The 13,351-nt window shown below is 54.8% G+C and overlaps 1 protein-coding gene across 1 annotated transcript; it reads right to left on the bottom strand.

The window, feature by feature from the left end:
* Positions 1 to 696: 696 nt before the first annotated feature.
* On the bottom strand, positions 697 to 1,658 carry LOC112895875 (L10-interacting MYB domain-containing protein-like). The gene is made up of 2 exons (XM_025963876.1): positions 1,362 to 1,658; positions 697 to 1,281 (listed from the first exon to the last, which is right to left on the bottom strand). Exons 1-2 carry the CDS (start codon positions 1,656 to 1,658, stop codon positions 697 to 699), a joined length of 882 nt encoding a protein of 293 aa, XP_025819661.1.
* Positions 1,659 to 13,351: the final 11,693 nt, after the last annotated feature.

The following is a 13,351-nucleotide window of genomic DNA, read 5'->3' as shown; positions in this document are numbered from 1 at the left end:
TGAAATGTGGGAATGCCCTCCTATCATCTGCAATGTTTTTGTGGACGGTACGAAAGTTTGCATCTTTTGGCTTAATGAAATCGACTGCCATCTGCATCAAAGAGTCTAGAACCTCTGAAAATTTCCTACTAATAGTTTCACCTGAATGATTGAATCGATTCTGACATTTTCTATTGGACTCATTCCCAGAACATATGAACAAAAAAATTGCAAGAGCCTCATAAGTGTTCATATGCATAGATGGTTCCAGTCCATACCTTGATACCAACAAATTATGCAAATCCAAGAATATTTCCGTGCTCATACGCAATTGAGTATGACATTCACCTGGAGTTCTCAAACAAAAAAGTACCCAGCTCATACCACTTTGTTCCGCTATTCTTGGTGGATTTTTATCAAGGTAAAGCTCAACATATCTCTCTGCCACCTTAGCACCACCCAAAACCAAATTCCAAAACTCAGCAGCATCATCTTCTGACTCCTCTGAACCATCACTGTCACTGTCATACATCTGAAAATAATAACACCATGGATACAAAGAACGGTCATACAATTAGCAAACAATATTATGGATAACGTGCAATGATACAATGTTGGGATACAAGAACAAATAGTAACAAATGTCATCGATACAAGAAGGAATACAATATGAAATAACATAGAAAAAGAACTCTCAAAAAACATTCCTCAAAGTCTTCAATTCCCATACTTGTCATTGTACCTTCTTTTAAGCCAGTTCAAACGAATTTCTTTAGTAGGGAGAGTCAAAAACATTTCCCTTTGTTCTTTTTTCACAAATAATTGGGTAGCAATGTCATGCTCATTGCTACCATATTCTGCCCCACAATCCAAGACAACATCCATTACTTCTTTGATTGAAACGCCCTCAGCTTGCTTTCTTGATGTAAAAGACTCGGCTGAGTTAGCAATCTTCGTGATTTGTTCTTGGATTTGAAGAGCTGTACTTGACTTTGGCTTCTTAGGAATTTCTAGGACAACACGAGGTTTTCTTTTTCTATTGTCAACAACAGGTGATACCTCCTGAACCTCATCATCCTCTTCCTCCCTATATGACCAATCATGCATAAACTCGTTGTCCTCCTCCTCCAGTCCTTCTCCATCTATGTTTTCAAACTCTTTTTGGCTATCGGGTATAATAGGATTGTCACTCATAGGGTTCCAATGATCACTTTCATCGTTAGAAATGTCACCAAACATTTCTCCAAGGAAGTCTTGATTTTGCAACGGTTTCTTCTTGAATTTTCCAGAACCCGGAACGTCCTGAAGAAATAAGATAATTTAGTACAACTAGGTTGTCCATATTAATCATATCCGAAACTTATAAACAACACTAAACTTACCATTTTCATCTTTTTCCACCACTCGTTGTCCATATTAATCACTCCTCTTGCATTATCCCAACCCGTTCCGGTTTGATTCCGCACTAACTTGTTCCAAATGGACCAATCATTCTTCAACCTATCCCACTTGTTCTTGATTTGTGTCTTCGATAGCTCGATGCCGGTCATTTGGAAAAATCTTGCCGACACTTCATTGTAACCTAAAGTGTTCAGATGTGTATTTGGCCTATTTCCTTTCCTTACTTGTTCGGCCATTAACTCACAAACAATACGATTATAATTATCTGTCCATTCCATAGAATCACCCTACTTGTTCATCCATTCGAAGCAAACATAACAACACAAATCATCCAATTACTACGGGACATAAACGTACGCAAACACAAATTGTAATGAACAATGTTGGAGCACGACCATACGACATATCACGAAATCAAAAAGTTGTTATACCTTCGTTGGACCACGAGGAGCAGGATTGGACCGCGCGTACGGCTGCGTTCCGGCGTCCGTGGCCGCTCCGAAGCCGGCCGCGCCCTCCTCCCTGCCAGCGGCCAGGCCGGCCGCGCCCTGGGACCACTGGCCCGAGCCAGCCCCGGCGCCCGCGCAGGCCGGGCCGCCCGCCCAGGCCACGCCGCGCGCGCCGGCCGAGCCCCGCGCGCCGCGCGCGCCTGCCGAGCCCCGCGCGCCGCGCGCGCCCGCCGAGCCCCGCGCGCCGCGTGCGCCTGCCACGCCGGCCGCGCCCCGCGCGCCACGCGAGCCGCGCCCGCCCGCCGCGCCGCGCGCGCCCGCGCCCGATGCTGCGGCGCCCGCGCCCGAGGCCGCGGCGCCCGCGCCGGGGCTGGCTCCGCCCGCGCCGGGGCTCGCGCCGCCCGCGCCGCCCGTGGACATGGAGGCAACGGCGGCTAGGGTTTGAGATGCACAATGAGGGAACAGAGAAGAGGAGGGGACAGATGGAGGAAGAGGGGCGCAGGTAGGGGAGAATAGACAGGAAAACGTTTCATCCCATGTGTGTAATCAGTGGCATTGGTGGGTAATTTTCCCCCAACTTCACGAGGGAGTTCAAAACGGCTACTCGTGAAGTACCCTTTTGGCTGCTTCATGGATTTCGTGAAGTTGGGGCCAACTTCACGTTTTTTGGTGAAGCTGAGGGTGTTTGGCTACAGTTTCGCGTCGCGAAGTCGAATTTCGTGAAGTGAAGCAGTCCCAAACAGGCTCTAAGCTTTGGATGACCAAAGATGCTGATCTATGGCTTCTAGTAGTATATATGGATCACAGTATCCTGTTGTTGGGCTGTAAGGTGACTTTAGCACGCAACAACAAGAGGTTGACTTGTTTAGCTGTATTGGATGCTGCATTTCACTTAATGAAGCCTTTGCTAGACTTCGACTAATGCATTCCGTGTTTGTTTATGCTATCAACGATCCAAGTCCAGTCTGTTGGTTTACATCCCTTGTACGCTACCTTTTTTTTTGTTCTAGGGACATAGAAGCCACCGCGTCGTCTCCACCACGTAGGGAGACACAGCGGACGCCCCCACCAGCCGGCGCCACCGTCCCCCTTCCCCTCTCCCCATTGCTGCACCGCCGTCGGAGACAGTCGCCGGAAGCCTGCGCAGCCCGCGAGGATGGCAGCGGCGGAGCTGCATCCTCTCCTCTCTCCCTTCGCCAAGCAGGCGTGGCTGCTGCAGGTCAGAGGGGACTGCCGCCGGGAGGGCAGCGCCAGCATGGCCGGATTTGGGCCCCAGCGGCCGGATCCGTCGCCGGTCGCGGCAGAGGTGGCGCGGCAGTGGGTGGTTGCGACGGCTGGTGCCAAAGAGAAGCGGGCGCGGCGGGGTCTGGCCCGCCGTCGCGAAGGCAGCAGGAGCGGCAGTCCATGTCGTGGGGCCGTGTGCTCTCATCGAGGCTCCGGCTCGACGCTGCGGGCTCGTCGTCGCAGTTGTGGAGCGGCGGTCTAAGGGCGGCGCGGCACGAGGAGGAGCGGCAGCATGGCGCGAGTAGCACGGCGGCGCCACTGCCTCGGGAGGGTATTCCATGGCAGTGGTCCTGGTGTTGTCGTGGTGGGGCTGACGTGCAGTTGGAAGGAGGCAGTGTGAAGGAGCGTGATGCCCGTGGCGCGAGGAGGCGCGGTGGGGGCGCCGCCTCCTAGAGGGCTTCCGTGGCTGCGGTCCCAAAATGCTGGGCTGTGAGCGTGCAACTAGGGATGGGATTCTCCGGGCGAAGCCTTGCCGGCGTTCCTGCTAGTGGTGATGGTGACGGTGCTCTTGGGCGTCGTTCTCCCCATTGAGGGCATTATATTAGGGCCATCCCTATTGCACGGGGTTCTCGGGTGACAACCCTTTCTGAATGAGCGATGGCGGTTGTCAGACCCGGGGTCACCGGGCTGGGCACGTTACGAAGTTTAAGAGATTAAGCCGATCTTATCTCTTATTCATTTTATTTATCTCTTGTTTATCCCGTTTAAATAGGATATAGAGCTAACCAATACGGAGAGGATCTACTCGAGATGTGTTCTGGTGTGATCCCTCGACGGGAGTTGGTTAGCATCTTTGTAACTCTGACCTCTCGGATATATAAGGGAGGTTAGGGACCCCTCTCAAAACAGAAGATCGTTAGGTCATTCTACATCAAAGGCAATACAAACCATACAGGACGTAGGGTGTTACGCTCCGTGCGGTCCGAACCTGTCTAAGTCTTGTGTTCCTTGCACACTTCTGCAGCACAGATCGAGATGGAGTCCGCTCTAGCCTCGACTTCTTCTGGTGTTGCGGCAATTCCCCCTGGTTTGGACTCGTTCCAATCTAGGGATCTGCATAACCGATCTCAATTCGGCTTGTGCGAATCGGCCACTGACCTTCAGGAGGCCAACGCCTCTGGGTCCCTCTCCATGTTAGAGAAGGACCTGGACTTGCTACTCCAGGTCGGAAAGCTTGAAGCCACCGCCTGTCGGGGGGCTTCGGGTTGTTCCGGTACTGGTGATTTGGTGGTCGCCTCTCTGTCGGAGGGGCACGTGGTGCACCGGAGGGGCATGCCGCTCCCCAATCTACTTGAGGCAGAGGGTCGACTCGTGGCCCACCTTGAGCCCTTGCCTTTTCAAGAGGGCAGGCTTTTGGCCACCGTGGCGGAGGGGTCGACTGAACTAGTCGACGAAAGTTCTCATGAGCTCTCCTCCCGCCAGGTGCTGATGGCCGAAGAAGGCGAGGGCGATGAGGACCTCCTCATCGTCAACTTTGAAGCGATCTCTGAGGATGAGATCACAGCCGACGCCGCTGACGAGAACGGTGCCGATCGCGAAGCGCGGAGGGCCAGGAACAGGGCCCGCGTGATCCGACGGAGGAGGGCCAACGAGCGAAGGCGATCTATGCATCGCGAGCTCGACCCTGAGTTTGCCGCCGTAAGCGAGCGGGGTTTCCGGACTCCGGTGGCCAACATCGCCAGGGTAACGGCCATCCTCGAGCGCAGCCATGATCCGGAATTGCGTCAAGCGCTCCTTTATGCACAGAGGGCCTGGATCCAGTTGGATCAGCACAACCCGGCGCCCACCATCAGGGAGGAGCGCGTGGGTGAGAGCCGGAGCCAGGCTCACAGCCGAACGGCTGGCGGCCGCCCTCGACACCAGCCCAACAACGACAACGCTCGCGGAGCCAGACCCCTGGCGGGAGGCAGCAGCCACCGCAAGGGGGTCAGCCACGACAAGCCAATCATCGACTTCCTCCGGAGGATCTGCGCCAGCACATCAATGAAGGCCGCGATGCGCGGACCGTGATTTCTTCCAGGCGCAAGACCCGCGAAGAAGTCGAAAACGAAGGTATTGACTGTAGTGATCGATTTTCTGCTTTCTCTGCACGTTTCAGCAGCTACAAGTACCCAGAGGGTTTCAAACCCATTGGCATCACCAAGTACGACGGCAAGCAGGCTCCTCAGCAGTGGCTCCGTTGTTACTCCACGGCTATCGAGGTAGCAGGGGGCTCTAACGTTACCAAAGTCGTCTACTTCCCGATGGCTTTGGATCCTGCGCCGCTCACTTGGCTGGAGAGCCTCGGCAGCAACTCCATCGACTCCTGGGAACGACTTAAGAAGGTCTTCATCGACAATTTCCAGGGAGCGATTGCTCGTGCAGGTACTCGACATGATCTTGCCCAGTGCAAGCAAGAACGCGATGAGCTCCTGCGGTCCTACACGCGTCGCTTCTTCGACGTCCGCGCCACTATCGCGAACATCTCGGAGGAGGACATCATCAACTGTTTCTATAACGGCATCACCGACCCGAGCATATACAGGGACTTCGGGTGGAACAGGCCGAAAACTGTTGCGGGCCTTCGTGATATGATGCACGATTGGTCCGAGCAGGAGGAGAAGATGCGGGAGCGGTTCCCGCGGTGCCACGATAGCAGTCTGCGGCGCCCAAACGACAACCGCAGCGACAAAGGCCAGCGGGACTTTTCCGGGCCACCCCGGAAACGAAAGCCAGATGATGTCATCGCGGCTATCGATCGTCCTTCGCGGGGCAAGAAGTCGACAACTCAGGAGGAGTTCGAGAAGCTCCTGCAGAAGAAGTGCCTGTGGCACCCGGGCGCCAGCCACGCCGCCATCGACTGCTACCACCTTCGGAGGACGTTCAACAACTCTGGTGGTGGCAAGAAGAATAAGAAGCCTGCCGACAAAGAACCCGAGGACGATGATCAGGAGGATCACGGGCGCAACCCGAAATTTCAAGATGCGTCCAAGGTGGTCAACGTCATCTTCGGGGGGGACGAGGATTTCTGTTCCAGGCGGGATCAGAAGCTGCTCCTCCGAGAGATTTTGTCCATCGAGCCGGCGGTACCACGACCACTCCGTTGGTCAGAGGTCCCCATCTCGTTCTCTCGTGATGACCAGTAGACGAGCTTTTCCGAGCCTGGCAAGTTCCCCTTTGTCCTGGACCCTGTGGTGGCGGAGGTCAAGCTTACCAAGGTCCTCATCGATGGCGGGAGCGGGCTCAATCTCATCTTCGTCAACACTTTGAAGAAGATGGGCCTGGATTTCAAGGAGATGCTGGTTCCCAGCAAGTCTCCCTTCTACGGCATCGTCCCAGGTAATGCGGCGCACCCGCTTGGTACGGTGGTCCTCCCAGTCACCTTCGGCACGCGGGAGAATTATCGTACTGAATTCATCAAGTTCGAAGTGGCTACTTTTGATTCTTCTTACCATGCAATACTGGGTCGTCCGGCGCTTGCCAAGTTCATGGCAGTGCCGCATTATGTCTACCTGCTTCTTAAGATGCCAGGACTCGGTGGAGTGCTCACCCTCCACGGCGACTTGAAGAAGTCGTACGACTGCAATCAGGAGGCGATCCAGTACGCTTCGACTACTCGCGTGCCAGATGCTTCGGGAGAAGTACTCGCAGCCGCGCAGCAGCTCTCCCAGACCGGGCTGGAGATCCCTTCCAAGAAGGGCAACAAGTCGAGCATCCAGTCGACTGATGATGTGGCCCTCAAGACGATCCAGCTCCAGGAGGGAGATTCATCCAAGACTGCCATTATCGGTGCGGGCTTGGGTGACAAATAGGAACGCATGCTCGTCAGCTTTCTTCGAGCTAACCGAGACATATTTGCATGGAAACCAGCGGATATGCCAGGGGTGCCCAGGGAGTTGATCGAGCATGCTTTGACTGTACACCCGAAGGCCACGCCTAAGAAGCAACGCCTGCGGAGGTTTGCCCACGACAAGCGTGAGGCCATTAAACGGGAGATCGCTAAACTTCTCGCGGCTGGATTCATTAAAGAAGTAATCCATCCAGAGTGGGTAGCGAATCCCGTCCTTGTAAAGAAAAAGAACAATGAATGGAGAATGTGTGTCGACTACACCGATCTCAACAAGCATTGCCCAAAAGATCATTTTGGGCTGCCGCGCATTGACCAAGTCGTCGATTCGACGGCCGGATGTGTCCTTCTTTGTTTTCTTGATTGTTACTCAGGGTATCATCAGATTGCGCTCAAGGAGGTGGACCAAATCAAGACTGCATTCATCACGCCGTACGGGACTTACGCCTACAAAACAATGTCCTTCGGGTTGAAGAATGCAGGAGCAACATATCAGCGTGCGATCCAGATGTGTTTCACGGATCAGCTGCACCGGAATGTTGAGGCCTATGTGGATGACGTGGTCGTCAAGACCAGGGATTCCGATAACTTGATCGTAGATTTGGAGGAAACATTTAGCAGTCTACGCAGATATCGGTGGAAACTCAATCCCACCAAGTGCGTTTTTGGAGTACCTTCAGGGAAATTGCTCGAGTTCATCGTCAGCAACTGAGGCATCGAAGCCAACCCTGTAAAGATCACCGCCATTACTGATATGGAGGCTCCGGCCACAATCAAGGATGTGCAGAAGCTGACAGGTTGTATGGTGGCCCTGAACAGGTTCATCTCCCGACTCGGGGAGAGAGGACTACCTTTCTTCAAACTCTTAAAACGCCAAGAAAAGTTTCAATGGATGGAGGAGGCCGAGTGGGCTCTACAAGACTTGAAAATTCACCTCCAGTCGCCTCCGATCCTTACAGCTCCGCTACCGGAAGAGGATCTACTACTCTACATCGCGGCGACAACCCACGTTGTCAGCAGTGCTATTGTAGTCGAGCGAGGCGAAGAAGGCCAAGCGTTTGGAGTGCAGAGGCCTGTCTACTTCGTCAGCGAGGTCCTCTCCGAATCAAAGGTACGGTACCCAGCTGTTCAAAAGCTCTTATATGCAATTCTAATTACATCAAGAAAGTTGCGCCATTACTTCGACGAGTACAAGATCACTGTGATTATGGATTTTCCGCTGGTGGATATTCTCCATAATCAAGATGCCACGGGACGCATATCTAAGTGGGCAGTGGAACTGGGGGCTTTGTCAATCGACTTCAAGCCACGCACTGCAATCAAGTCACAGGCTCTAGTCGACTTCATGGCTGAATGGAGAGAGAATCAAGTCCCAACCCCAGTGGACAAGCCAGAGCACTGGACCATGTATTTTGATGGGTCCCTCAAGCTCGACGGCGGGGGCGCTGGTGTTTTGCTTATCTCCCCACGTGGCGAACAACTGAAGTACGTCCTTCAGATCCTATGGAAGGTATCCAATAATGAAGCCGAGTATGAAGCCTTGCTTCACGGGCTTCGTTTGGCGATATCACTAGGGATCAAGCGACTACTCGTATATGGCGACTCTCTTCTTGTTGTTCAGCAGGTCAATAAGGAATGGGACTGCAACAAGGAGACAATGGATGCATACGTACAGGAAGTGCGCAAGCTGGAAAGCAAGTTTTCCGGCTTGGAGGTTCACCATGTGTTACGGGAGCACAATGTTGGTGCAGATATCCTGTCCAAGTTGGGGTCAACGCGCGCTCAAGTCCCGCCGGGGGTTTTCATCCAGGAGCTCGATCAGCCATCCATCAAGCCTTCTCCACAGGTAACCATCGACTCGGGTTCCCAACAACCCGATCGAGAGGTTATGGTGCTGGGGGAGGACTGGCGAGCGGCTTTTATCGACTTCATTCAAGACCAACGGCTACCAGCGGGAATTGATGCCAAGAGTGCAGAAGCGGTACGCGTCTTGCGAAGAAGCAAGGGCTTCGCCCTGGTCAACGGCAAGCTCTACCGGCGTGGCGCTCGGTCAGGAGTTCTCATGAAGTGCGTCACGAAGGAAGATGGTTACGAAATACTGCGGGAGATCCACGAAGGCGTCTGCGGCAACCATGCGGCTTCAAGAACGCTGGTTGGGAAAGCATACAGGGCCGGCTTCTGGTGGCCCACTGCAGTCACCGACGCGGAGGATCTCGTGCGCCGGTGCCAAAATTGTCAATTCTTCGGCAAACAGACACATGTCCCAGCTCATAGCCTCATCACCATACCGCCATCCTGGCCTTTTGCCTGTTGGAGCCTTGACATGATCGGGCCCTTCACGATGGCACCAGGCGGCTTCACCCATGTTCTGGTGGCTATCGACAAGTTTACTAAGTGGATCGAGTACAAGCCGATAGCCAAGCTCACGCCAGACCGGGTCGTCGACTTCATCTCAGATATTATGCATCGCTTCGGCTTCCCCAATTCCATCATCACGGACTTGGGGTCAAACTTCACGGCGAACCAGTTCTGGGAGTTCTGTGAGAATGCTTGCATTGAAGTTAAATATGTCTCGGTTGCACACCCCAGGGCTAACGAACAAGTCGAAAGGGCGAACGGCTTGATCATTGACGGCCTCAAGAAGAGACTTTATGATGAAAACAGCAAGAAGGGAGGCAAATGGGTGCATGAGTTGCCGCATGTCGTCTGGGGGCTTCGGACTCAGCCGTCCAAAGCCACAGGACAAACACCTTTTTTCCTCGTGTATGGATCCGAAGCTATTCTACCAGCCGATATCATGTGGAAGTCGCCAAGGGTCGAAATGTACAGTGAAGGCGAGGCGGACGAGGCGCGGCAGCTAGAGCTCGATTCTGTGGAAGAAGCTCGCTGTACCGCCCTTGTTCAGTCAGCCCGGTACCTGCAGGGGATCCGGCGATACCATGATCGCAACATCAGGGAGCGGTCATTCAGCGTCGGTGATTTGGTCTTGCGCCGTATTCAGGACGAGTCCGGCCTCCACAAGCTCAATTCAAGCTGGGAGGGCCCGTTCGTCGTCAAGCAGGTCACAAGGCCAGGGTCTTATCGACTACAATTCCCCGAGGGTCACGAAGTCCCGAACTCCTGGAACGTTCAGAACCTGCGCAAGTTCTACCCTTAAGTCGAGGCCCGGTGATCGCTAATTCCCCGGGGGCTCAGAAGATCTCCTTCTCCCGAATCACTTCGGAGGCCGTGAGCCACACGACTCGGGCTGTACATGCCTTCTTACTTCCACGATGGCCAGTGTCACGTGCAAACATATATATATCGACTTCTTGTCGCGCATGACGCGGGGGCTACGGCCATGGTCATCCCCCTTCGACTTTCGTTTCCGACAGAGCCCTCGGCTCCGGCTAACTCCTCGGCACATCGTGTTCTGCCGCCACCTTCGATGGTCGCATGCGACAGCAGTCGCACTTTTTCCAACACAGTCGATCCGCTCGACTGGCTTACACCTAGTATGTTGGAAAGGCTCGCATAAAGAGCCACATCGACTACATCCTGAGTGGCTGCACTCAGAACAGTCTTGTTTTTGCCAAAAGGAATGGCAAGCTCGCGGCGCTGCCCGCACTCGCTCCTTGCAAGCTTGATCCGTCCGTCCGGGTCTTCTCCAGCTTACGGAGCACGCTCACAGCAGGAGCGACCTTCGACTACACCCCGGCCACCGCACTCGAGACAGTCTTATTTTTAAGCCCTACGCACGGCAAACCCGCGATGATGCTCGCGTTCTTTCCTAATAAGTTTAGACCCGCTCGATCGAGTTGTGGCTATTCTGTTAGGCGAGTACTAGCTGCCCTTCGGGTCGTTGCACCCAGGGAGGCGTCTACTACTTGAGTCTCGTAAGCCTGGATCCCAATTCAGCTAAGACACGCAAACAAGTAGAGATGACGAGTAAAGCATTTACATAAGAGAATGATTAATTGTTTCATACACCCTAATCCTGCAGTACATTGTGTACAATTTGCTTCGCTACAGGTTGGGCCTCTTGCAAGTACTCTTCGAATCGCTCGTCTGTGCAGTCCGCCGCCATCCCTTGTGCAAAGATGCTCAGCTGCGCATTTGGCACGAAGGACTTTACATAGGCGAGGGCATTACTCACGCACGCAACTGGAGCTTCGGATAGGAACTTCAGCATTTTCTTCGGGGCCTCGCGGAGTTGCTCCAGCAGGGGCCGCGGGCCTGCTTCGCCTTCTTCTGGTGGATCCACCATGTCCACCAACTCCTGGGCGGCCCCCCGGAGGTCCTCCAGCTCCTTGCGCAGCCGCTCGTCCTTCTCGCCCAGTGTCTTGACTTGCTGAAGGCAGTCGACGAACTGACGTTCAATGTCGCCGATCACCTTCTGCAGCCTTTCGACGTCATCTGTATGACGATACAGCATATTCTTCACGTCAGTAAGCAGCTCCTCTTTGTGTTTCGTTATTTTCCTAAGCTCTGTGGTAAGGGTACTTCAGCATCTAAGGGAAGTAACTAAGGAAAAGTACTCGAAGGGAGCGAGGGCCTACCTTGGTGCGCCTTTTTCTCTGCCTTGAGCTGCTCTTGGTACTCTGCTTGTTGCTCCTTGAGCTGTTGTTGGAGCTCGGAGTTGGACTTCTCAATGTTTTTCAGGTCATTCTTGAGCAGCCAGGTCTCCCGAGTCCTTTCTTACTTCAGTATATCAAGCTCTCGCTGCAGATAGCAATTCTTTGTGATTTCCTCGGAGATGCGCTTGTCCAGGGCGGCTAATTCCCGCGCGTCACTCACAACCGCGCGGAGTTTCTCCGACTTCTTCTGGGATTTGGTGATTACATGCTGCGCCAAAGGAGGAAAATGAGTCCTAAACAACTCACCAATGCGCACATCTAGAACATTACCCGAGTATTACCATGGAGAAGTCGTATAGCTCCTTGAAGGTGCTCTTGAAGGTCTTCAGGTTCTCTGCCGACAGCAGGAGGTCATCCACCAGGTCGGTGGTGATGACGTTCTGGTGCCCTGGCCCGGCCCTCAACACCTCACGGGGACTCCCCGAGGGCCCGGCGGCATCCCCGGACGGCGGCGACTGGACACCTGCAAGCATACGAAGTGGTCACCACATTACGCCCAGACCCCGGCAGCTAGTCGCGGGCGGGTAAGCGCGTACCTGTGCCATCGGTAGGAGCGGCACCAGGGGCCATGACTTGTTCTTCACCACCGGGTCTGGCTCCCTCTTGTCGGGGCTCGGGAGGCGGCAAGTCGGGGAGCGCCGCATCTGCTTCAGGGGCCACCTCTGCGGGTACTGGCCCCCCAGGCGCCGAGGGCTCGGGGGCTGCAGCAGCCGTGGCAGGCGCCGCAGCCTTACCTGGTTCCAGCTGGAGTTGCACTGCGCTTGTAGCCCTGATGATATTGACAACATTGTTATCCAAGTGGGCACGGTCAAGATCTTCAAGCGATTGAAGTAAAACTTACAGTGTCGACTTCTTCTTGGCGGCCTTTTTCACCCGCCAGGCCCGTCGAGGAACGCCCGTCGCTGATGGCGAGGCCTGGCCGGCCGATGGAGGGGTCCCAGCCACGGCAATTGTCACCGCCGCGGTGGCGGAGGGGCTTGTCTCCACCCCTTCGGGTTCAGTCCCGGGTGGCAGAGCAGGGAGACTGCAAGGGGACGCTGTCAGTATTTCAGCCTCATTGATACTTAGCAACTCGCCAAATCAACAACTCGATACCTGGAGAACTCGTCTTCTTGCGCCTTGCGTTTGCGCACTTGCCGCTGGCCCTTCGGCACCGGAGGTAGAGCGCCGGCCAACTCCACGCTCCGGTCGGAGGAGTTGTCCCGGTGAGGTTCCCCTTCGGTTCCTCCTTCCGCATGAGAGTCCACGCATTCGGCGGACTCGCTGCTGCCTTGGGCCGCGGCAAGGCGAGCCTTCTTGGCCGCCGTGGCAGCAGCAGGGCGCGGTTCTCCTTCGGCTTCTCCTCCCGCCTGCGAGTCCACGCGTTCGGCGGACTCGCTGCTGCCTTGAGCTGCAGCAAGGCGAGCCTTCTTGGCTGCCGTGGCTGCAGAAGGGAGGAGGTGATACGCTCGGGGGAGGTCCGGCTGCGGCGGGTAGCTGCAGTACAGCTCCGAGTGTCCCTGCAGAAAGTTCTTCAGTTCAGTACCGGTGCAGTAGCGGATTTCTTTAGTGAAAGAAGTCGAATACTTACCGGCGGGGGCGGATTCTGCGCGGAGAATAAGGTGGGCACGTACGGCACGGCGTTCACGTCCAACAGCACCCGCTGAACTCGCTGGAGCGCGACTTCATCTGGCACCTCCTCTGTGCACATGCAAGAAGGGTCAGCGGGGCCGGTGTACTCGAAGCCTAGGCAACAGCGCTGTTGGATGGGTTGGACACGGCGCTTGTAAAATGAGAACATGACGGAGGTGCCGGTC

This window comes from Panicum hallii, chromosome 1 (genome assembly GCF_002211085.1).
Source record: "Panicum hallii strain FIL2 chromosome 1, PHallii_v3.1, whole genome shotgun sequence".
NCBI classification, from domain to species: domain Eukaryota; kingdom Viridiplantae; phylum Streptophyta; class Magnoliopsida; order Poales; family Poaceae; genus Panicum; species Panicum hallii.
Note: the sequence above shows the minus strand (reverse complement) of the source record. Positions and strands in the feature narration are given on the sequence as shown.